At 46.2% G+C, this 26,928-nt stretch overlaps 1 protein-coding gene across 1 annotated transcript in view; it reads right to left on the bottom strand.

Moving 5' to 3' along the window:
* Positions 1-26,928, bottom strand: part of TP53I11 (tumor protein p53 inducible protein 11) — a 103,419-nt gene that overhangs the window by 9,500 nt on the left and 66,991 nt on the right. Inside the window, exon 2 of the mRNA XM_077450305.1 lies at positions 8,853-9,023. Coding sequence (XP_077306431.1) covers positions 8,853-8,981 — 129 coding nt within the window. The 5' untranslated portion in view covers positions 8,982-9,023. The remainder of the gene's footprint in view (positions 1-8,852; positions 9,024-26,928) is intronic.

Here is a 26,928-nt window from a genome sequence, read left to right as displayed (position 1 = left end):
GAGGGAAGCTTCAGAATGGCAAAGATGTTTTTATTACAAATTATGTGAGCAGACTGCAGTTCCTCATTAAAGCGTATCTACACACAAATTTTTTATTTTTTTTTTTAACGTTCAAATTACTAGTATAATAACCTTCTACTCACTTTTAACGTGGCTTTCTAGTATTCATGTCAGTTTTAATCTCAAAATCGCCAGTTTTAAAAATCTTGTATAGCGATTTTCATTTTGCTTGTGGGCATTTGAAGCCAACAAGCAATCACTTCCTCGTTCCACTACATTGGAAGTACCAGCATTCCTTGCTGGTTCCCACGCATGCTCAGTGGCGAGCGGCTCAACACAAATGTTGCCAGGCAGTGACAACTTTTAAAAGTGAGTGCAGAACCGCTTTAATGTAAAAAAAAAAAAAAAAAATTATGTGTGTGTGTATATATATATATATATAAAAAATGCAACAAAAAAAACAACCTTATTATTTCTATTAATAGCCAATACATATCAAAGTCTTTCAAACCCCCTAAACATTAAGGCACAACTGCGGAGAGGGGGGAGGACCGGGAGAGGCCGACTGCGGAGAGGGGGGAGGACCGGGAGAGGCCGACTGCGGAGAGGGGGGGAGGACCGGGAGAGGCCGACTGCGGAGAGGGGGGGAGGACCGGGAGAGGCCGACTGCGGAGAGGGGGGGAGGACCGGGAGAGGCCGACTGCGGAGAGGGGGGGAGGACCGGGAGAGGCCGACTGCGGAGAGGGGGGGAGGACCGGGAGAGGCCGACTGCGGAGAGGGGGGGAGGACCGGGAGAGGCCGACTGCGGAGAGGGGGGGAGGACCGGGAGAGGCCGACTGCGGAGAGGGGGGGAGGACCGGGAGAGGCCGACTGCGGAGAGGGGGGGAGGACCGGGAGAGGCCGACTGCGGAGAGGGGGGGAGGACCGGGAGAGGCCGACTCAGGCTCTCAGCTGCTTGCTGAGAGGCTAAGCTGGGTGTCGGTCCCAGCAGGTGGGCAGATCCTGACTTCATTGTCGCGGCCTTGCCCGCGTTGCGGACCAGCTCTGTGACATCAGCCAATCGCAGGCTTCAGTCTGCTGAAAACAGGTCAGTGCACTTGTATAGCCAAACAAGCTTTATCTGTACTGTACTTTGACGCATTTTTGCACATGCCAAAACACATGGTCACAGCGTCACACGTTTTTGGTGCGGTGCGATTTCTCAAAAAGTGTCAGGTCCTTCCTTTAAACATTGATCGCATGTAGGGCGGCCTGTTTATATGAACGGGCTGCCCTAAAGCAACATGTGGAATAGCGCAGAACCGTATGCTCGCTCCGATGGTGTGAACGAAGCCTTACAAGGCAAGAATCTCTGGAAAAACAATTTTGGGGAAAAAAAAAAAAAAAAAAGGAGGAGAAGAAGAGAGGATTATTTCCTTTGAATTGAAAACGTCAGATTGGTGAGGATGATCCACCTCCCCCAACACTGCTGGGATTGGATCAAACTCCATTGTACATTCCTTCTGTCCTGCAGACATCAAATCACTCCGCAGCAAGCGCTGAAATATTTTCCGATGTGCCAAGCTGGAGATTCAGTATAAACACACGAGATCGATCCCACAACTGCGTCCAATATTCCCACCCCCGAATCACTTCACAAGTTGGAATGGAAACGTAGCAGACCTTTCAAAATCACCCGAGGTCAAATCGGGGCAAATATAAAAAAGGTCTCAGCTCTACTGAATATTTTGCTGTACGCAATTTATTTTTTTTACATTAAAAGCGGACCTAGCTTTAAAATATAATTTTTTTTTTTTTTTTTTTTTTTTTAAAAACGCACTCAGTTTTAAGTTCAACATACACTGCATCTGGAAAGTATTCACAGCACTTTTTTCCACATTTTATTATGTTACAGCCTTATTTCAAAATGGATTCAATTATTATTTTCCTCAAAATTCTACAAACAATTCCCCATAATGACAACGTGAAAGAAGTTTGTTTGAAATCTTTACAAATTTTATTAAAAAGAAAGAAAAAAAAAATTCCCTGTACACAGGTATTCACATCCTTTGCTAAATACTATGTTGAAGCCCCTTTGGCACCAATTAATACAGCCTTAAGTCCTTTTCGAGTATAATGCTACAAGCTTTGGGCAGTTTCTCCCATTCCTCTCTGCAGGACCTCTTAAGCTCTATCTGGTTGGATGGGGAGAGTCGGTACACAGCCATTTTCAGATCTCCCCAGAGAGGTAAAAAACAAAACAAAAAAAAATAACAGATTCAAGTCTGGGCTCTGGCTTGGCCACTGAAGGACATTCAGAGTTGTCCCATAGCTACTCCTTTGTTATCTTGGCTGTGTGCTTAGGGTCGTCCTGTTGGAAGATGAACCTTCTTCTCCAGAGCGGTTTTCATCAAGGATGTCTCTGTATATTTGCTGCATTCATCTTTCACTTGATCCTGACTAGTCTCCCAATTCCTGCCTCTGAAAAACATCCCCACAGCATGATGCTACCACCACCATGCTTCACTTTGGGATGGTATTGGCCAGGTGATGAACGGTGCCTGGTTTCCTCCAGACATGACACTTGCCATTCAGGCCAAAGAGTTCAATCTCTCTTTCAGCGAACCAGAGAATTTTGCTTCTCATGGTCTGAGAGTCCTTCAGGTGCCTTTTCACAAACTCCAGGTGGGTTGTCATGTGCCTTCTATTGAGGAGTGGCTTCCGTCTCACCACTCTACCATACAGGCCTGATTGGTGGAGTGCTGCAGAGATGGTTGTTCTTCTGGAAGGTTCTCCTCTCTCTACAGAGAAACGGTGGAGCTCTGTCAGAGTGACCATCGGGTTCTTGGTCACCTCCCAGACTAAAGGCCCTTCACCCCGATCGCTCATTTTGGCCGGGTGGCCCCCTCTAGGAAGAGTCCTGGTGGTTCCAAACATCTTCCATTTAAGGTTCATGGAGGCCACTGTGCTCATTGGGACCTTCAATGCTGTAGAAATGTTTCTGTACCCTTCCCGAGATCTGTGCCTCCACACAATCCTGTCTCGGAGGTCTACAGACAATTCCTTGGACTTCATGGCTTGGTTTGTGCTCTGACATGCACTGTTAACTGCCCGACCTTATATAGACAGGTGTGTGCCTTTCCAAATCATGTCCAATCAACTGAATTTACCACGGGTGGACTCCAAGTTGTAGAAACATCTCAAGGATGATCAGTGGAAACAGGAGGCACCTGAGCTCAATTCTGAGTGTCATGGCAAAGGCTGTGAATACTTATTATGTACATGGGATCTTTTTGTTTAACCACTAGAGTTCCGCGCTATAGCCGAATGACGGCTACAGCGCAGACCTGCTTTGCCGGGACGACATCTATTGAGGTCGTCCCGTGCACGAGCGGCCTGAGCGCCCCGCTTTGTGATCAGCGAGTCTATGAGACTCGCCTGATCATGGATCGGAGCAAGGGGTCGATCCCGACCCCTTACCATGTGATCAGCTGTCAGCCAATGACAGCTGATCATGTTACACAACAGAGCCGGTAATCGGCTATTTTACCTCCTCGCGCTGACAGTGCGAGTAGAAAAAAAAAAAAAAGCCCATCACCGGCGGCCGTGATTGGGACATCAGTCCCGATCACAGCCAGCTTATCAGTGCCCACCTGCCCCCTGCCAGTGCCACCTAATAAAAAAAGTGCCCCCCCCCCATCAGTGCCCACAGTGCCACCCATCAGTGCCCACAGTGCCACCCATCAGTGCCACCCATCAGTGCCCAAAATCTGCCTCAACAGTGCTGCACCCCAGTGCCACATATCCGTGCCCATCAGTGTCATCTACCAGTGCCCATCAGTGCCCCCCCATCAGTGCCCAGCAGTGCCGCCCATCAGTGGTACCTATCAGTGCCCCTTAGTGCCACCCATCCGTGCCACACATCCGTGCCCATCAGTACTGCCTTATCTGTGCCCACCAGTGCAGCCTCATCAGCGCATTTCAATGAAGGAGAAAAATTACCCGTTTGCAAAATTTTATAACAAACTAAGAAAAATGTATATTTTTTTTACATCTTTTTTTGTTTGTTTAGCAAAAAATAAAACTCCCAGCTGTAATTAAATACCATCAAAAGAAAGCTCTATTTGTGGGAAAAAAAAATGATAAAAATTTCATTTGGGTACAGTGTTGTATGCCCGCGCAATTGTCATTCAAAGTGCATCAGCGCTGAAAGCTGAAAATTGGTCTGGGCAGGAGGGGGGTTTAAGTGCCCAGTAAGCAAGTGGTTAATAAACTTGCAAAAGATAAAAAAAAAAAAAAAAAAAAAAAAAAAAAGTCTTTCATATTGTCATCATGGGGTATCGTTTGTAGAATTTTGAGAAAAATATTATCCATTTTGGAATAAGGCTGTAACATAAAATGTGTAAAAGGTGAAGCGGTGTGAATACTTTGTGAATGCACTGTATCCAGATACAAAAAAAAAAAAAAACAAAAAAAAAAAAACAACCCTTGCAAAGATCACAGTACGGTCCCCAACAATGCCTATATCTTCTTTTACCTCCAGAAAGGTAGCACCATCTTTGTTCGGTTATCATCCAGAATCATCTACTTCCTGGATTGAGATGCAATAGGGCCCTATGACGCCAACAATGAGGCACAATTTCTCCCAGCGACACCAATGATGGGGCCCAATGACACCAATGATGGGGCCCAATGACACCAATGAAGGGGCACAATTCCTCCCATTGACACCAATGAAGGAACGCAATTCCTCCCAATGACACCAATGAAGGAGCACAATTCCTCCCAATGACACCAATGAAGGAGCACAATTTCTCCCAGTGACACCAACAATAGGGCCCTATGACACCAATGAAGGGGCACAATTCCTCCAAATGATGCCAACGATAGGGCACAATTCCCCTCACTGACACCAGTAAAGGGGCAGAATTTCTCCCAGTGACACCAACAACGGGACCCAATGACACGAATGAAGGGGCACAATTCCACCAAATGATGCCAACGATGGGGCACAATGAAGCACGCCCCTTCCACTGGCAGCCAGTGGGAAGCACGCCCCTTCCACTGGCAGCCAGTGGGAAGCACGCCCCTTCCACTGGCAGCCAGTGGGAAGCACGCCCCTTCCACTGGCAGCCAGTGGGAAGCACGCCCCTTCCACTGGGAAAATTTGGTACAAATTAAAAAAAAAAAAAACAACACACACACACACACACACACACACACACACCTTCAATTCAGCAATCTTCTGCCTGGTTTGGGTCCCCTCTGGTGTTTAGTAGCCCTTATTCTTGGGGAAAATGGTGCTCCTGGGATGAGATGTGAGGGCTATGCTATACAGGTGTACTGTGAGCCCAGGGACAGCGTGATAATGTGTCTCATAGGGCGTGTCTGATGGCCTGGTGGTCTGCTGGAACAACTCCAGAAAAGGAGGTGAGTATTGCTGCAAAAGTTTTTTTTATTTCCTTTCTTTTTCTTAGCTATGCTGAACTACTACTATTTTTCATTTTCCAAGAAAAAAATAAAAATTGAACTTGGGCTTTAAATCCAAAATCACATTTACAAGGGAACCATTTGGTAGGAAAACATTCCCACTTATAGATTCTGGAATTTAGGACCACCTCCAGCATTCTCCTACTATGAGCCCTAGGAATGGAAGACCGGACAAGGACCCCCGCCACCACCGTCCTCCCGCAAAGCGCATCACGGCGCCAGGATGAGATGAAGCAACGAGAAATAATTTCAGAGGAGAGTGTTAATAAATTCTTAATGGTGTAATTACACGCCTGCCAGGCCACTCAGGAGGGAAGTTGGGAAGTTGCCATCTGCAAGCCTTAAGGGGTTAAGGAAGAATGCCGGTGACTGGATTAATCCTGACAGCATCTGACAAGCCCCAGAAAAAGGAGGCAGCAGGGAGATTAGAGAAAAAAAAAAAACTTAACAGGAGATGGCTATCAGAGCAGAAAATCCTCATCCAGGAGAAAAAGGAGGGACCAGGACAAAAGAGATTGCTCATATATAAATAAAATATAAAGAAAGTAGAATTGAAGTGTATTCTGGACAATAAAAATAAATAAATAAATAAAATAACCCCCCCCCCCCCAAAAAAAATAAAATAAAAACACACACCCCAACCTACCAACATAAAACCAGCTCTTAATACAATCCCTAAAATATAAAGAAAACAACTAAAAAAGTGACCCCAACAGCTGCAAAAACCCCACTCCCCCAACAAGTTCGGCAATTATAAAATTTAATTTATTTCCAGAACTCCAGACTGGTGATCCCTGCGTCCAAATTGGTAAATTGTGGGCTCCCACAACGATTTGTCGGCGTAATGGTCAATTTCAGAGGTTGAACGTCGGACCGCAATACCTTGTCCCTCGTCACTGGACCCTCTGTGCCCCGATCATTGATGAATACAAAAATCGATTTCAATTTATTTATTTTTTTATACACATTTTAAATCCATTTATACTAGAAGATCTTTTTTCAAAATGATATATTTCCAGTGCTCAATTACAACCCTCAAAATTCTCCACACAGCCAATATCCTTCAACAAATACCGTGTGTCCGTACAAAATATAGTGGAAGTGAAAAATATCTTCAATCGTTCGTGCAATATTCAGAAAAAAATAAAAAATAAAAACTCACCAGATGATCAAACCCTCATAAATGAATGGGTCATATCAGGTATGTGAATAATTATATCAACGGCCACCAGGTGTCACTCTTCCTCTTTTCATTATATACATCCGATATTCATTTACTTTGTGACCTCCCATAAATAAAATAGGGCGACCCATAGCTCACATATGGTCAAATGTCGCATATCAGGGCGATCTCCCTTGGTCACCAGACTCTCTCTCCTGAGACACCTCATACCTCCAAAAGAGGATCATGAAGCTTCGCGTAAACGGACGGCACTATACAAATCCTGCATTATAATATTAATACAAAAGGTTGCAAAAGATGCAGCCCCATAGTGTAGTGATACTACTGCTTAAAGAAGAAAAAGGCAGTGCGCTCAGCAACAAAGATGGCCGAATCACCACTTCCGATTTTGTCCCAACGTGCTGACATGACAACGCATTTCATCGCCATTTGCTAAGGTCTATACGACAAAAGACGTTGTATATAGGCTTCCATAAGGAGAAAAGGCAGGCAGTGAGCTTGCTAACAAAGATGGTGGAATCACCACTTCCAATTCTGCCTCGACGTGCTGGCGCGATTTGCTTTACGCATTTTGTCATCTATTTGAGAAGGTCTATACAGCAAAAAACACATTATATATGTGCTTACAAAAGAAGACGAAAAGGCAGACACTGTGTGCTCACCAACCATGAGGGAATCACCACTTCTGATACTGGCCCGATGTGCGGACATGACTTCAATATATTTTGTCATCCATTTGATAAGGCTTATATGACAAAAACGCGTATATATGCTTACAGAAGACGAAAAAGGCAGACAGTGCGCTCAGTAGCAACAAAGATGGTAGAATCTTCACTTACGATTCTGGCTCGATGTGCCGACATAACTTCAGCGCATTTCATTGTCCATTTGAGAAGTTCTATTATGACAAAACGCGTCGAGGAAGTGATGTCAGGTGTGACAAAAAATGTAAACACCCATCATTTTATTCGGACCGGAACCAGAAGTGGTCATTCCACCATCTTTGTTGTTACGGAGACCAGGGTCTGCCTTTTCTTCCTATTATGCCAGCATATTTTTTAATAAAGCAATTGATAAAGTGGTTGATTCTTGATGATAAATACACTATGGGGTTACATCTTTTACATCTTTTGAAGGTATATGAGGTGTACAAGGGAAAAAAAAAAAAAAGCCTGGTGACAAAGGGAGATCACCACGATATGCTACATATGACCTCATTTGATCTACGGGTCACCCCATTTGACTTATGGGAGGAAACGAGAAGCAAATGAATATCTGATGTATATATTGAGAAGAGTGGCATCTGGTGGCCACTGGTAGAATTATTCACATGCCCGATATGACACAAATACGCTATATCACTAAAAGTATTGGTGCCTTTACACACACATGAATTTTAATGACATCCCAGTCTTAGTCCGTAGGGTTCAATATTGAGTTGGCCCACCCTTTGCAGCTATAGCAGCTTCAACTCTTCTGGGAAGGCCGTCCACAAGGTTTAGGAGTGTGTCTATGGGAATGTTTGACCATTCTTCTAGAACATTTGTGAGGTCAGGTGAGAAGGCCTGGCTCGCAGTCTCCGCTCTAATTCATCCCAGAGGTGTTCTATCGGGTTGAGGTCAGGACTCTGTGCCGGCCAGTCAACTTCCTCCACCCCAAACTTGCTCATCCATGTCTTTATGGACCTTGCTTTGTGCACTGGTGGGCAGTCATGTTGGAACAGGAAGGGGTCATCCCCCATCCCAAAAGTTGGGAGCATGAAATTGTCCAAAATGTCTTGGTACGATTCCCTTCACTGGAACCAAGAGGCCTAGCCCAACCTCTGAAAAACCACCCCGCACCATAATCCCCCCTCCACCAAATGACTTGGACCAGTGCACAAAGTAGACTCTCTCACAATAGTGCACCAAAGAGCAGGCAGTTGGTGGGGCAGTGGCACAATGTCTGTGGAGCTGCATGCTAGGAGAGATGTGGTCACCCTCCTTTTTGCACAAGTCCAGGGAGCTTCAATTCTTCGGGTCAGAGACCTGGAACATGCAGCAAAATAAAGTAAGGACCCCCTACGCTCTACACTTCTTGAGGTTCAGAATAGCATCCAGGTATCTGGTATTTTTTTGAAGAGGCCGGCAATGGCCACCCACATATTACACTCTTGACAAGTTCTCTTTTAGCCTCAAGCACATAGGTAGAGATCACTTACCTTAGACCTGTGTACTTCTCCATCGTCATCCTCCCCTCCAACACCCAGGATTTTACGAGTCTTCAGCCGACTAACTAGGTCTGTCTGGCTGTGTTTTTTCATTAAGGGGGGAGGCTGCTTGGAGGACATCGTCTCCCTCTCTGTGGTTCTGTTACAGACCAGAAATCAATCCTAAAAAAATAAATAATAAAAAAGAGAAAACATCAGACTAAGTCAAAACTCTTTTTTTCCCCCATTGCAAAATTGTTACGTTTTGATTGTCACACCCAAAAAAAAACGTAATTACCAGTTAAAGCTCTGCAAGCTCATTTGTGAAATAGTTATACATGCATCATTTTTTACTGCAAATATATGTGCATTCATTATTTTATTTTAGGTTTTGCAAAAGGTGAACTCTTTGGCGTCTTACTTCAGCCTCGGGCCAATTCTGACACTTTCCACATGTATGTAAAAATCTACATCCCTTTGCTAGAAAATTACTTAGAACCCCCACAACATTAAGTAGATTTTTTTTTTAAGCAGTGGTTTCCAAACTGCAGCCTAAGAGCGGAATGTGGCCCTTCGCTTCCCATTATCTGGCCCTTGAGGCACCATTCCCCCCCATCGATACCAAACCGTGGGGGCCCTCCCCCACCGTTACCAAACCGTGGGGGCCCTCCCCCACCGTTACCAAACCGTGGGGGCCCTCCCCCACCGTTACCAAACCGTGGGGGCCCTCCCCCACCGTTACCAAACCGTGGGGGCCCTCCCCCACCGTTACCAAACCGTGGGGGCCCTCCCCCACCGTTACCAAACCGTGGGGGCCCTCCCCCACCGTTACCAAACCGTGGGGGCCCTCCCCCACCGATACCAAACCGTGGGGGCCCTCCCCCACCGATACCAACCGTGGGGGCCCTCCCCCACCGATACCAACCATGGGGGCCATTTCCCCCCCCCACCAATACCAACCATGGGGCCCCATTCCACCCCCCCACCAATACCAACCATGGGAACTCCCCCCACCGATACCAAACAATGGAGCACCATTCCCTCAACCGAGACCAACAATGGGGCACCATTTCCCCCCACCGATACCAAACAATGGGGCATTGGTTATATCCACTGACATTGGCCCATTTTCTACTCCCACTGGGCAACGCCTGGCCCCCCCTAGAGTCGGATGGACAGTAAACTGGCTGTTTGAAAACATTGGAGACCACTGCCCTAGAGAATAAAATGATGGGTGTTCACATTTTTTGTCATGCAGAATTTGCTCAGAGGTTTTTCAAAACGCAATTTTTTTTTGAAAAATACACTTTGGTGAATGCTTATGAAAAAATAAAGAAATATAATACCAAAAATTGTTTGGTAAAATATAAAAGATGATGTTAAGCCGAGTAAACAGATACCCAGCGCTTTAAAATTGCACATTCACGTGGAACAGCGGCAAACTGCGGTACCTAAACATCTCCATTGGCAACACTTTACAGGTTACCAGTTTAGGAGGTACACAGGAGGCCTGGGGCTAGAATGATTTGCGCTCGCTATAAAGTTCGTAGAACGTGTGGTGCCATCAGCGTTTACATATGCGCGCCCACAGTGGGACAGGGGCACTTTTTTTTCATGCAATACAAGTTAACGTACAGACATTCAATTGCTTGGCAACACAAATTGCTAAATCAGCCAATCACTGGACTGGTCTGAGTATTTAAAAACTACTGATCTAGTGGGATTTTCACACACAACTATCTCTCAGATTTACAGAGAGTGGTCTGAAAAAAATATCCAGTGAGTGGCAGTTGTGTGGAGGAAAAATGGGCAGACTGGTTTTAGATGATAGAAAGGCAACAGTAACTCAAATAGCCACTCGTTACCTCCAAAAGGTATGCAGAATACCATCTCTGAAAGCACAACACATCCAGCCTTGAAGCAGATGGGCTACAGCAGCAGAAGACAACCCCACCAGGAGCCACTCCTGTCAGCTAAGAACAGGATACAATTTGCACAGGCTCAACAAAAAATGGGAAAATAGAAGATTGGAAAAACGTTGTCTTGTCAGACAAGCCTCAATTTTAGCTGCGAGATTCAGATGGTCGGGTCAGAATTTGGTGTAAACATGAAAGCATGGATCCATCCTGCCTTGTATCATCACCGGTTCAGGCTGGTGGTGGTGTAATGGTGTGGGGGATATTTTCTTGGCACACTTTGGGCCCCTTGGAACCAACTGAGCATCATTTAAACGCCACGGCCTTCCCGAGTATTGCTGGTGACCATGTCCATCCCTTTATGACTACAGTGTCCCCATCTTCTGATGGCTCCTTCCAGCAGGATAATGCACCATGTCACAAAGCTTCAATCATCTCACCACTGGTGAATGAGGACTCTGTACTCCAATTGTCTCCACACTCACCAGATCTCATCCAATGGCCTCCACACTCACCAGATCTCATCCAATGGCCTCCACACTCACCAGATCTCATCCAATGGCCTCCACACTCACCAGATCTCATCCAATGGCCTCCACACTCACCAGATCTCATCCAATGGCCTCCACACTCACCAGATCTCATCCAATGGCCTCCACACTCACCAGATTTCATCCAATGGCCTCCACACTCACCAGATCTCATCCAATGGCCTCCACACTCACCAGATCTCATCCAATGGCCTCCACACTCACCAGATCTCATCCAATGGCCTCCACACTCACCAGATCTCATCCAATAGCCTCCACATTTACCAGATCTCATCCAATAGCCTCCACACTCACCAGATCTCATCCAATAGCCTCCACACTCACCAGATCTCATCCAATAGCCTCCACACTCACCAGATCTCATCAATAGAGCACCTTTGGGATGTGGTGGAATGGAAGATTCCCATCACAGATGTGCAGCCGACAAATCTGAAGCAACTGATTGATGCCATCATGTCACTATGGAGCAAAATCTCTGAATCTGCCATGAAGAATGAAGGCGAAAGGGGGTCCCAAACTGGTGCTAGCAAGGTGTACCTAATAAAGTAGTTGGTGTGATTATATATATATATAATATCACACGGTGTATAATAAATACATACCTAATAAAGTAGTTGGTGACGATAGAGATTATATATATATATATATATATATATATATACACACACACACACACACACACACACACATATATATTTTTAAATCCAATGAAAGCACTTCAGCTTCAATCGCGATGAATTAAACATCATCTTGCACTTTCTATACACCCCGCGTCCTTGTCCCTGCACAGAATTCGCCACCATCACTCATGTCTTTTTAATCCACATAACCAGATTCTGTCCGAGTGACCTGCAATTAGCGGCACACTAGCAATTAAAACACCCGTGCTCCGACTGGCACGCGGCCAATTGCTCGACTCACAAAAAGAACAGACAGAGCTGGGCGGCTGCCGAAGGGTTTGTAAAATGCCACAAAAAGGAAGGCGAACGCTGATAACTGAACAAAAAAAGGAAATTAAAGTACAAAAGATTGTCACAAGACATAAAGCAATCACTGAGATAATTTAAAACGGAATTCTAAAAACGTTCTATCTGAAGGGAAACGAAACTGTTTTCAGCGATTGCATATTTCAAGTCATCATTGTAAAGTTTAGCAAGATTGTATTGCTGATGTACGTACGTGTGAAAGAAGGACCTCCACGTAATCTTCCAAACGTGAAACTTTAAAAAAAAAAAAAAAAAAAAACAAACACACACACACACACACACACACACACACACACACACACACACACGAGAGAGAAAATTTCTTAAAAAAAAAAAAAAAAAAAAAAGACGTACATAAAAAGTGGAAGGAATGGCTGACGCATTTCACAGTAAATGAGCTTAATTGTAGATCTAATTCTACATTAAAGCTGAGCTCCAGGCAGGTAGCAAAAAAGACCACAATTTAATCTGGGGAAGTATTCATTAAAGTCATTAAATATATTTTAAAATAGAACCAGCTTAAGGTGTTATTAAACCCTCCATTTAAAAAAAATGACTGTAGCAGCATACGGTACATCATTTATTGTTACCTGTTCCCTTGATGTGTTCAGAATAATGAGCCTTTGAAGTGTTGGTGTGCTTTGTTTCTACTGAATGTGGTTCATCAGACTTGCAGGGCTTCCCTGGAAGCCAGAGGTAGCCCCCCCCTGCCGTGCATCTTCATATGCTGTGCTCGGGGATGCCTGTGTAGTAGTGGTGCTGTGCTCAGGGGACACAAGAGCTCTCATGCTGCGCTTGGGGATGCATGTGCATTATGGGGATCACACAACAGTTGTGCTTAGGGAACATTCTATATGTGCAATGCAGGCAGTGTTTTGGTGTTGTGCTTGAGGAACGTGGATGCATTACAGGCAGCCAGGGCAGTCTTTAAGGCATGGCAAAAGGGGCAGCTGCCCTGGGCCCTGTCATTATTATGGGGCCAAAAGCAGCTGCCTCATACTTGCCAACTATCCTGGTTTACATTTCCTCCTCCATCAAGGTTTTTGTCCCATGCTGTGTCCCAATATCTCAGTGTGAAGTACTGCTACTAATGCTGCCCAGCTCTGCCCTATTGTTGTTTACAGATGACTCACCTGCAGACCCTGTGTTTACAGGCATTCATATGTAAATAGTGGCAGCCGGCAGCATTGATATGTATACCATGCCCCCCTGAGGTCATATCCACGGTAATCTGTAGCAACCAATCAACAAGCAGAAATCATGTGCTGTAACCTCTAGCAACTAATCAGTGAGCCGTAGTGTGTGTTGTAACCTCTAGCAACCAGTCAGTGAGCGGTAATGATACACTGTAACCTCTGGCAACCAATTGCAATTGCTGCCTGATCTGATTCAGTAAACTGATTTTGAATCTAGCGGCTATCAATTGTATACGTCTCAGAGCAGGTGGAGATCTGAGCGCCCGTCCCCACCCCAAGAAAAGTTTTGCCCAGGGTCCAATCAGTATTAAAAAGACGGCCCTGTAGGCAGCATTCTGGTGATGTGCTCAGGAGACACATGCATCCCGAGCAGCACCCTAGTGCTGCACTCGGAGATCCATGCACATTAGGGCTCTGTGCTCAAGGGATGCATGAGCATTATGGGCAGTGCTAAAAAGGATAAAAGTGTAAAAGGATAAATACCGCACTACAGAGCAAATTCTAAAAGAACTACAGGTGCAACAAAAAACATCAAATATCTCTATGGTGAATAACAATAATAAAAAAAATAAGTTGTCCTTGTAGTATAAACACTCAAAAGAAAAAAAAAAGTGATAAAAAAAAATAAAATAAAAAAATAGTACATATAAATACCGTATTTATTGGCGTATAACACGCACAGGTATATGACACGCACATTCATTTTAAGAGGGAAGTTTCAGGAAAAAACTTCACTTTTCTTCTCATTTTGTCACTTAAAATTAAAGTCCATACACAGGATCAAACAGAACACTGATGAGATGCAAAAAAATAAAGAAGAAAAAAAAAAAAAAATTGATGGAAGGAGATCAGCCCAATGAGGAAAGCAAAACGTCCAAAATGTATCCACCTTCACTGAGAAGGGAAAGAGGGGGAGAGAAGATGAAGAGGAGATCCCTGCTAGGAGGCGAGTCCCAATTGGTGTGTCAATGCCCTTACTAGAGATGGTGGACCCCCTAAAGAGCAAGGCCTTACTCACAAGCAGATACAGCCCTCTGCAGGGGCAATTGGATCTCCTGTGGCTCTGTAGCCTCAAACCTCCGTGGTGTTCCAAGACAGGCAGGACCGGGATTCCATTCTAAAAATATCACTCATTGGTCGAGAAGATCGTGAGTGTAAAAAGCGGAAAAAACTCCACTAGTGTAGTAGGAGTAAATAAAAATCCTTTATTGCTCAAAAACCAAGCAGGCGGGAACATCCGCCGTGAAAAACACATTTAAAAAGTAGCCGGTAAGCTTAAAAACAAAGCGAACACCCGTATACCAGAATCACATGGGGCAATGGCGTCAGTGCGTAGCCACGCCCTAAAAGGTGCTAAAGTGCTAAAAGGATGCGTGAGAATTAAGGCAGGGGATGCATGTGCATTACAGGCAGCGCTCTGAGGCTGTGTTCAGTGTATTCCAGGAAGCATTCTACTGCTGCACTCGGGCATGCATGCTCATTATGCCCCTGTGCTCAAGGGATGCATGCACACTGTGCCCCTGTGCTCAAGGGGTGCATGCACACTGTGCCCCTGTGCTCAAGGGGTGCATGCACATTATGCCTCTGTGCTCAAGGGGTGCATGCACATTACGGGCAGCACTCAACTGATGTGCTCTGGAGATGTATGTACATTGCAGATATCACTCTGCTGATGTGCCTGGGGTTGGGGGAGGCAGTGCATGTGCAATACAGGCAGAGCTCTGGTGCTATGCCCAAGAGATGCACAAGCTTTATGGGCAGTGCTCTGGAGATGCATGTGCATTGCTGGTAGCACTGTGATGTTCTGGAGGGGGGGGGGGGGGGGCGCATGTGCAATACAAGCAGCACTCTGGTGCTATGCCCAAGGGATGCGTGAGCATTAATTATTATTATATAGGATTTATATAGCGTCAACAGTATACGCAGCGCTTTACAAAATTAGGCCAGACAGTACAATTACAATACAATTATATACGGGGGGGGGGGGGGGGGGAATCAGAACCCTGCTTACAATCTAGGCGGTGATGCTGTGCTCAGGGGATGCAGAGAACGCATAAGCATTATTGGCAGCACTCTAGCATTGTGATTGGGGATAAAGGCACATTATGGCTCTGTGCTCATGGGATGCATGTGGTAGCACTCTGTTGCTGTTCTTGGAGGGTGGGGGGTGCATGTGCAATGCAGGCAGTGCTCTGGTGCTATGCATAAGCATTATGGGCAACGTGCTGTGGTGCTCTACCCAAAGGATACATGGAGAATTATGGGCAGGGGATGCATGTGCATTACGGGTAATGCTCTGGTCCTATGTTCAGGGAATGCATGAGCATTTTGGACAGAGGATGCATAAGCATTATTGGCAGCACTAAGCTCCAGGGTGCACATTATGGCTCTGTGCTCAGGGGATGCTTGCACATTAAGGGCAGCACTCTGCCGATGTGCTCTGGAGATGCATGTGCATTGCTGGCAGCACCCTGCTGATGTTCTGGGGGGGCACATGCATGCATGTGCATTATGGGAAGCACTCTGGTGCTATGCTTAGGGGGCACATGAACATTCTGGGCAGAGGATGTAGAAGCATCATGGACAGCACTCTGGCAATGTGATCATGGAATGCATGCATGCGCATTGTGGAAAGCTCACAAGGAATCACTGCAGACGTGGTCTCAATGCATTAGGTCTCCAACATGCTCAGTGCAACATAAAAAGCAATTAAGGGTTTATTATAACTTTAAATGTTTGAATGTGTTCTGAAGTCTAATGGCTCGCCCAGTGCTCTCAGCCCAAAGTATGAACATTCCCACAGAGGACAGAGCTGAATGACTCCATCAGTGTCCCCCTGTCCCTTTGTTATCCAATCAAATCAGAGGACAAGTTGGTGACCAAGCTGTCTTGCTTCGCTGCGGTAGTGAAAAATGAGAAGAAGGTTTGGTGAGGATGTCTAGATCACATGACCGGCTGAACACAATTACAAAAAGGTAAAAGCAGCTCATGAATATGTATTTCAATAGTGTATTTAGCGGTTTACTAAAGCACAAAATCCTTTTGTTTCCACTTGTAGATTATTTGGCCTTAAAAACAAAAAAAAGGTGTTGAAGATTGCAGAGTGTTGGTCCTTCTTTAAATACAATATTCTGGCGTCGTTGCCACCTCAGCAACTTTAAAATTGGCTCCCGACTTGAACAGTTTAAATTTAATTCTCAATTTCTGTATTTCTAATTCTTCAATAATCCTTAAACGCTTTCTAGATACATTCCTGACGCAGGAGATATTTACCAAACATGCTACAAGTCTCACTAACGGGGGTGTAGATGGGGGGGGGGGGGAGATCTGGGGGTTCAAACCCCCAAAAGCATTCATGGGCACAGCAGCTGCTAAGTACATTGATCAGTGGCATTGGAAGAGGGCGTTGGGTGAACGCCAAGGTGAGCAGCCTTGGAAGAGGGCGCGTCGGGACGCCGAGGAGAGCAGCCTTGGAAGAGGGGGTGTCGGAGAGACGCTGAGGTGGACAGGGATTGAACAGGGTGTCGGGGGGCACAGAGGTGGACAGGGATGGAACAGGGTGTCGGGGGGCGCAGAGGTGGACAGGGTTGGAAGAGGGTGTCGGGGGCACAGAGGTGGACAGGGATGGAACAGGGTGTCGGGGGCACAGAGGTGGACAGGGATGGAACAGGGTGTCGGAGGGCGCAGAGGTGGACAGGTTTGGAAGAGGGTGTTGGGGGATGCAGAGGTGGACAGGGTTGGAAGAGGGTGTTTAGCGACGCAGAAATAAATTGCATTGCAGAGATCAACAATGTTGGCAACACAGTAGCAGGGATGCAGAGGTGAGCCGTGTTAGCAGAGGGGGGCAAGAAATGCAGAGTGAGCAGTTCATTCATTGGATTTCAGTTCTTTCAATTGTAGATGCTCACCGTCACAAGTGGTTGTTAAGTAAGGTGGCCTGCATACAGATACAGTCTGCCTAGAACGCCCACTGCTCCAGATCACCATCAGGGCTGAGGGCTCTTGAGAGTAATAGAGAATCACAGAGACCCAGTGACATCACCGAGTCAAAAAATAAGATATGTAATAAGATATCAATGTGCAAATTTTACATTTTCATTACATAAGGGTGGAAAGGAGAAACCAGGGCAGGCAAAACTCTCCTCCACTAGCCGATAAGAAGGCAAATTCCAACAAAGGCTTTTTTTTTTTTTTTTTTTTAATAGAACAGGACAAAGAAATCTTTCAGTATTCATGTACACGGCCACTTCAACGGTCATTCTGCAGCAACGGCAAAATGCAAAAGTAAAGAACTACTTTACATGAATGAACAAGTTCACAAACCTCACCTGCGAAATGAAGGCTCCTTCAGTTACAAATTCTAAAATCCATATTGCACAGCAGTAACGTTGGCGCTTCTTCCTAGCTGCCCGCTTACTACATACAAAGGAATTATTTTGGACACGCGCATAGCGTGTGTTTGAAAGGGCCAGTGAAAGCCTAATTACTCTTCCGGCGGTGCTCGATTTTGCTGGCCTCGGATTAGAGCGTGTAATTAGGAAGCGAGCCAGGGCCCCTCTCCCTCGCATCGCTGCCACTTGGCAGGGCCCTCTAGGCTTGGCTCGGCTGGCTGAGGTCTCCATTATGAGAGATGGATGGTTATGTTCATGCCTTCCTATAACTACAAAAACCTCAGACTCATCTGTTGGAAAACGTTGAACGTCATCTTAAAAAACTGTTCGATATAATTCACTTGTCGGAATGTTTTTTCTTACTGATGGAACAGCAACTGAGATGTTAATTCACAGCTCTCGGTTTTCTTTTTCCCACCCACTACCTTTTTTTTTTTATGTATATTTTGAGTTAGGCCGCGTACACACGGGCGGACTGTTCGCCCAACCTTGTCCGCTGAACAGTGTTTGGGCGGACAGTCCGCTCGTGTGTGGGCTTTCAGCGGACAGTTTCAGCGGACAGTTGGACGGACAAAGTCTTTCGGAAATTCCGAAAAACTGTCCGCTGAAACTGTGTTTGAGCGAACAGTCCGCCCGTGTGTGGGCTTGTCCGCTGTACTTTCGAAATGAGCGGACTGTTCCCGCTCGGAAAGTCCGCCCATTTCGAGCGCGTGTACAGGTAGGCGGGGCCCGCGAAGGAGACGTCGCGGGCTCCGCCGCCTGGAATGGGCTTAAAGGGGAACCCCAACGCCGAAAAAAATCGGCGTGGGGGTTCCCCCCAAGTCCACACCAGACCCTTGTCCGAGCACGCTACCCGGCCGGCCAGGAAAGGGGGGCGAGCGAGCGCGCCCCCCCTCCTGAGCCGTACCAGGCCGCGTGCCCTCAACATGGGGGGTGCCTTGGGGAAGGGGGGGCCGCGCGGCCCCCCCACCCCAAAGCACCTTGTCCCCATGTTGATGAGGACAAGGGCCTCTTCCCGACAACCCTGGCCGTTGGTTGTCGGGGTCTGCGGGCGGGGGGCTTATCGGAATCCGGGAGCCCCCTTTAAGAAGGGGGCCCCCGGATACCGGCCCCCCACCCTATGTGAATGAGTATGGGGTACAATGTACCCCTACCCATTCACCTGTGAACTAAAGTACAATAAAAAACACAACACAGAGAAAAAATATTTTATTGCACAGCTCCGGGGGTCTTCCGTCTTCGGGGGTCTTCTCGCCGGACTCCTCCGCTATGTGTGTGTAGCTCTTTTGCTAGCGGAGGAGTCCGGCTTTCTTCCTCCCCGCCGCCGGCCTCTTCTCCCGACTTCGGGGGTCTTGTCCCCCTCTTCGGTTCTTCTGCCGGGCCACCGCGCCTGGTCCGGTGGCCCGGTCTTCTGTCGCCGTCTTCCGTTCTTCTGTCGCCGCCTTCGGTTCTTCTGCCGGGCCACCGCGCCTTCTTGTAGCTCTTTTACAGGCGGTGGCCCGGTCTTCTGTCGCCGCCGCCGCCTTCCGTTCTTGTTCTTCTTCTTGTTCTTCTTCTTCTCCTGGAGATGTTGACTCGACGAGCTCTCCGGCCGGAATGCCAGGGACACGCTCCGCTGCCACTTATATAGTGACAATGGGGCGGTGTCACATGGTATATGTCACATGGGTTGGTCACATGGGTTGATGTCACATGGGGACTATGACATCGTAAGGGGGCGGGGTCACCATGTGACCAACCCATGTGACATATACCATGTGACACCGCCCCATTGTCACTATATAAGTGACCGCACAGCGCGGCTCTGGCATTCCGGCCGGAGAGATCGTCGAGTCAACATCTCCAGGAGAAGAAGAAGAACAAGAACAAGAACAAGAACGGAAGGCGGCGGCGGCGACAGAAGACCGGGCCACCGCCTGTAAAAGAGCTACAAGAAGGCGCGGTGGCCCGGCAGAAGAACCGAAGGCGGCGACAGAAGAACGGAAGACGGCGACAGAAGACCGGGCCACCGGACCAGGCGCGGTGGCCCGGCAGAAGAACCGAAGAGGGGGACAAGACCCCCGAAGTCGGGAGAAGAGGCCGGCGGCGGGGAGGAAGAAAGCCGGACTCCTCCGCTAGCAAAAGAGCTACACACACATAGCGGAGGAGTCCGGCGAGAAGACCCCCGAAGACGGAAGACCCCCGGAGCTGTGCAATAAAATATTTTTTCTCTGTGTTGTGTTTTTTATTGTACTTTAGTTCACAGGTGAATGGGTAGGGGTACATTGTACCCCATACTCATTCACATAGGGTGGGGGGCCGGTATCCGGGGGCCCCCTTCTTAAAGGGGGCTCCCGGATTCCGATAAGCCCCCCGCCCGCAGACCCCGACAACCAACGGCCAGGGTTGTCGGGAAGAGGCCCTTGTCCTCATCAACATGGGGACAAGGTGCTTTGGGGTGGGGGGGCCGCGCGGCCCCCCCTTCCCCAAGGCACCCCCCATGTTGAGGGCACGCGGCCTGGTACGGCTCAGGAGGGGGGGCGCGCTCGCTCGCCCCCCTTTCCTGGCCGGCCGGGTAGCGTGCTCGGACAAGGGTCTGGTGTGGACTTGGGGGGAACCCCCACGCCGATTTTTTTCGGCGTTGGGGTTCCCCTTTAAGCCCATTCCAGGCGGCGGAGCCCGCGACGTCTCCTTCGCGGGCCCCGCCTACCTGTACACGCGCTCGAAATGGGCGGATTTGCCTCCGCCTTACGTGGGCGAGTCCGTTCATTTCAAAAGTTGAGCGAACTGTTTGCCCAACCTTGTTCGTCAAACAGTCCGCTCGTGTGTGGGCAAGTCCGCTCATGCAAATTTTGAGCGGACTGTTTGATGAAACTGTTTGCCGAACAAGGTTGGGCGAACAGTCCGCCCGTGTGTACGCGGCCTTAGTCTACTGGATTCGATTTCAGAATTTTGACTGCCATTTTAAAAGACTCCTGCTGTGTACACACGGTCGGATTCTCCGTCAGAAAATGTCCGACGGGAGCTTTTTGAACGCTCCCATCTAACATGACTGTCGGAAATTGACCGTGTGTAGGCTCCAGCGGACATTTTCCATCGGAATTTCCGTCACACAAAATTTGAGATCTGGATCTCAAATTTTCCGACAACAAAATTCATTGTCGGAAATTCAGATCGTGTGTACACAATACCGACGCACAAAGTTCCGGGCATGCTCGGAATCAAGGAGAAGAGCCGCACTGGCTATTGAACTTATAATTTTCTCGGCTCGTCATACGTCACCGCGTTCTTGATGTTCGGAATTTCCAACAACATTGTGTGACCTTGTGTATGCAAGACAAGTTTGAGCCAACATCAGTCCGAAAAAAATCCCACGGATAAGCCTTTTCTGGCACTGTTTACATATAACAATCAGCATTTTTTGCTAGAAAATTACTTAGAACCCCCAAACAGTAGGACTTATTTTATTTATTTAAAGTAGAGGCCCTAGAGCAGTGATTCTCAACCAGGGTTCCTCCAGAGGTTGCTAGGGGTTCCTTCAGCATTGGGCAAGTTCCCACTGACAACATTGATCTTTTTAACTATCTGTAAGGGGGTAATTCTTCCCAATGACCACAAGTGTAAGGACCATTCTTCCCAATGACCACAAGTGTAAGGACCATTCTTCCCACTGACCATCACACTAATGTATCAGGAGTTGTAGATTTCTAATTTTTAGCAGGGGATCCCTCAAATCGGAGAACTATTTCAAGGGTTCCTCTGTGTTGAAAAGATTGAGAAAGGCTGCCCTAGAGAATTGGTGGGTTTCTCAATTTTTTTATGTCACATGGTATTTGCGCAGCGGCTTTTCAAATGCTATTTCTTTTGGGGGGGGGGGGGGGGGGGGGACACACCACACCAACCACAATACATAGTCCATCTTTTTTGTAGAATAAAAGATGAAGTTACACCAAATAAATTGATACCAAAGAGTCAAGCTTTAAAATGGTGCCCATGCAACGGCAACAAAAAGTGTAAATTTTACTATCCACAGACTGTTATGAATTTTGAATAATATTCTAATTCGGCACTTATTAGGTGTTATTATATTCATGGCAAGCTTGCAAAACATATTTGGTTTTATGATTAGTCTAAGTGCCCGTTCACACTACCGCGACTTGTCAGGCGACTTAGCCGCCTGACAAGTCGCGCTCCGTTCTGTACTATGGAACCGTTCTAATAGGAGCGACTCAAGTCGCTCCGACTTAGAAAAAGGTTCCTGTAGTATTTTCTGGGCGACTTCAGGCGACTTGCATTGACTTCTATACAGAAGTCATTTTGCAAGTCGCCGCTGAAGTCGTGTGCAGGTCGCGTCTGTGAGTCGCGCTGCAAGTCGCGTCGCCCCTGTGTGAACGGGCACTTAATAAATATAGTATGTGTGAATGACCTTGTTCAATTGATTTGATATGATTCTTCATCTAAAGCCGAGTATTGCTAGAAGTTTCTGGTGTATAAGAATGACATATTACACAATCAGCACATTACTACAAGTGTTACATGTGGGCTTGTCAATCAAACTCCATATGACTCTGTGAGTTAGTATCTCCTTTTGTTTAGTTTTTGTGAGGTTATGACATTCACATGTAACATATAAAGCCAATGTTTCCATATTGAAGGGCAGACAGACACCCACCCACTAGGAGAGATGGCACAGACATTTAGAGCCGGTTCACACTGCGGGCGATGCGAGGCGACACCGACTTGCCTCGCCGCGACCTGCCGCGACCTCAGCGGCGATTTGCAAATGACTTCTGTATAGAAGTCAATGCAAGTCGCCCCGAGGTCGCCCAGAAGTAGTACAGGAACCTTTTTTCTGAGTCGGAGCGACTCGAGTCGCTCCTCTCAGAATGGTTCCATTGTACAGAACGGGGGCGACTTGTCAGATTGCGGCGAGGCAAGTCGTGTCGCCTCGCATCGCCCGCAGTGTGAACCGGCCCTTACACAAAAGACTTTGACAAGTTGGAACAGCTGAATTCTCCCAGAAGTCTAATGCCCCATACACATGGTCGGACATGCCGACCACAAAATCCATCTGATTTTTTTTCCGACGGAGTTTGGCCAAAACTTGTCTTGCATACACACAATCGCAAAAAGTTGTCGGAAAATCCGATCATTCAGAACGAGGCGACGTATACAAAACGTACGATGGGACTACGTAGAGGCCAGTAGCCAATAGCTTTTGTTTCCAAATTTTTTCTGAGCATGCATGACACTTTGTGCGTCGGAATTCTCTTCCGATTTTGTTGTCGGAAAATTTTAGATCCAGCTCTAAAAACTTTTTCCGTCGGAAATTCAGACAGAAAAAGTCAGATAGAGCGCACACACACACACACACACACACACACACACAAAATCGGATTTTCCAACAACATAATCCAGACTTTTTCCGTCTGAATTTCCGACTGTTTGTACAGGTTATCAGAACATAATTTCCTGATTCTTTTTGGTTACACAAGACAGCATGGAGACAGAAGGCAGCAGCCGTGAAGCACATGTGCTTTTATAAGCTTATTACAGCTTTATAACAATTTCTTCCATTTCATATATTTTTACCTACACTGAACTATTATACTTTTTATTTATGATGCCAAATGTGTGACAAAAATCACACTTTTTTTTCAGTCCGAGTGTCAATGCTATTCATCCAGAAACGCCCTTGAGATACAAGAATATTAGATATTATTTCTATTCTTCACAGACGACGCTTTAAAAGCCTTTACAGATTATCACTTCAGATGTACAGAGGAGATCTAGTGCTAGAATTGCTGTCCATGTTCTGAAAGCATTCAAAACACAAAAGATCAAAAAAATGGTGCCAATGTTTTCCCTGTACACCAGGAGTGATGTCATGTCATCGCTTCCGAGCTACTGGTTACTTACAGCCGATGCCGGTGGGATGGGAGAGCCCAAGAGAGCCGCAGAAGGCGGTTGGGTGGGGGGGCGCCATCGCCCACTACCTGTAATCGCAACTGAGCGGCTGGTAAGCCGCTCCGTTTACCAGCTTTAAAAAATTATCCCCGGGTGATGCCTGCAGCTATCATACCGGTACAACCGCCGAAAGTCCAACGGAGGGGAACTCGTTGCTGCTTAGTGATCATCATTATTTCAGTTGGGCCTACACTCCCCTGGTGCCAATTACACTGATAAAAAGGTAAATTAATTTGAGAAACGTATATAAATTACAGCCAATTTAGCACTGGCAATTTTCACAGCATGCACTTAATATACTGTACATTCATATCAATCTCTGCCCTCAGGGAGCTCACATTCTAATGCCTGCATCTCACATGCATACAGACATATACTAGGGCCACTTCTAGTGGAGTGTCAGGACCTAAATCTAAAACTGCATCGTCTGTCTGGCAGTATCTCTTCTTGCTGAGCCACCTGAGATCCTGGATAGCTCTTTGGACAATCTTGCCTTGAACCTTGTTTCTCTTGAACCTTAAGCCCTTTACTCCTCCCATTAACTTCTTATATTAACCCTGCCTTTGCACTCCCTGTTTGGCTGACCAGCACAATAACCTGGCAATCTCGCTCTTAGACCTTTGGCTTGTTCCTCGACTACGTTTCCACTTAAACCCAACCTGCAACCCCTCATTTACCTTTGGCTTGTTCCTCAACTATGCTTCTGCTTGATCCCAACATGCAACCACTTGTTACTGACCTTTGCCTTGTTTACTGACTACACATCTGCTTGATCCCTACCTGCTATGTCTGCTACTGGGCCCAGGCTTGCTCACCTCCTGGTGGGGCAATCTTGAGGATTACCCCACCAGGAACTAACACACAGTAAAACCCATCTCCACCACCAGGAGCTCTGGTGAAGGCTGTTAGTGCTTAAACCCTGCACCTCGGGTGAACCTGTATCATCCACCAGGGTGACCTGCTTGTATACTTGTCTAGCTGGTCGGTGGAAGCCTCTCTACTGCTAATGCTACTTGTCTCCGTGCCTGACCTTGGACTGGGACAGGGCTCAAGCTCTGTCTAATAGTTGTCCAAGGAAATGGGCAAAATGTTTTGAGTATTAACCCCTTTCTAAAGCTCTCCCAGCAGCAGCTTGCACCCTTTTTTTCCTTAAAGGCATCATAAACCTTCCTAACCGCAGCGTCTCAATTCAAATCCAAAGCCAGAGAGCAAGAAACCTTAACATAATTGCCCTAAACAGAGGAAGTAATGACTCTGAGCCATGAAACACAGCTTTTTGGTGAACTAAAGCTTTAGGTCTTTCATATACTATGACTCAGGTCCATCCTTATACACACCACAAACCTATCACACACTCCAAAATTGGCACCTCTCCCATTCAGGACAAAGTTTTTTTTTACCTCCTCCAAGGAGCACATTACCTCCAGAGAATTCAGAGATTCGGAATCGACAACTATACATAATATAGATACACACTACACTATAAGGGCTCTTTCACTTCTCCTATTTTTCCAGTAGAAGCTCAGAACCATGTCATGGGTCCTCAAGCCTCATGGGTCCTCATGTCTCTTTGGGTTGACCTTCTGGAACTCTGGAGGACCCAACAGCAACGACAGCTGAACGAACCCCACCACTGGCCAAGGCGTGCCGGTTACAGCTAACAGTCTCCCTCTGGCCCGATGAGAACCATACAAGCTGCCAAAACATGAGTTACCACTTTAATTTCATTTAATAATGTCGGATTTCATTACATGAGATCTGTTTGCAGTCTCCGATTTTTATCTATATATTATGTATATGGAGTGCTTAACAACGTGCCTATTGGGCACTTTTACTCCGTTCCTGCCCAGCCAATTCAAGCTTTAAGTGCTCTCACACTTTAAAATGACAGTTGCACGGTCATGCAACACTGTACTCATATGAAATTATTTATTTTCTTCACACAAATTAGAGCTTTTTTTTGGTGATATTTATTCACCACTGGTTATTATTTGCTACACAAAAATAAAAAACACCATACCAAAGTTTGTTTTGACGGATTCAAAAAATAAATAAATAGGTACATTTGAAGAAAAAAAAAAAAGAAGAAAGAAGGAAGGAAGAAGGAAGAAGGAAGAAGGAAGAAGGAAGAAGGAAGAAGGAAGAAATAAAAACGAATTCAGAATAATAATTCCAAACATGAATCCCAAATTGAACGAATAAACTGAATTTAACAAAAACAAAACTAGTTTAACGAACCTAAACAAAATTTTGTCATGCACATGTCTGATAGCAAGGTGTCCCCAAATCTCCCACTGAGGGAGAAAGGGGTAGGTGGATTTTCACATGCCCCACAGAATAATATACAGAAGAAAGGAAAAATAAATAAATAACATTTTTATTATAGAGATATAGATATATGTAATATATTATTAAAACTAGAGTATTTATTATACATAGTCGAAAAATGTGGAAGTACAAAAATATGAAAAAAGTTTTATGCTGCCAAGTTTGTTATACAACCAACAAAATACAAAGTGATGATTAAATGGACACGTTTCGCCAGAATCGGGCTTCTTCAGGATCCACTTGATATTAATGTATCAACTAAAAATGGTATTTAATATGGAGAAATAGATTGGGGGGACCCAATTCAAAAAGTAGTGTCAGCCAAGTGATATCAAACAAAGTAACAATTTGCCTTGCATAAGGGGATAATCCCAACAAAGCCTCATAGATCGAGATAATGTGAAGGAGGATAGTAATCACGGTTTCAGATGGAGGCCCCACCTGCATTCCGCAGGAGTCAGCAAAAAAAAAAAATCCACCAGTCCTGCATGTAGTCAGACTGGAAAGCAGTACTGTCGGATCAGCTTGAGTATAGATAATGTAATCACCCTGATGAGGTCACTGCTGATTTTACATTTTTTGCAAAGCCATTTGGTGCACAAAGTGGATTTGTGCTATTGCGGAACATAGTATATTTACATATAAAAATATATAGAATGTTTGGGGTTTCTAAGTAATGTTCTAGCACAAAAAAAAATGGCTGATTTTTTACATGTATGACTTGGCCCGGACTGGAACAGGTTAAGCCATCAATGGTACAGCTACATCCATATT

This window comes from Lithobates pipiens, unplaced genomic scaffold (genome assembly GCF_037356315.1).
Source record: "Lithobates pipiens isolate NorthernLeopardFrog02 unplaced genomic scaffold, aLitPip1_a1.2 Scaffold_10, whole genome shotgun sequence".
Classification (NCBI taxonomy): Eukaryota; Metazoa; Chordata; class Amphibia; order Anura; family Ranidae; genus Lithobates; species Lithobates pipiens.
Note: the sequence above shows the minus strand (reverse complement) of the source record. Positions and strands in the feature narration are given on the sequence as shown.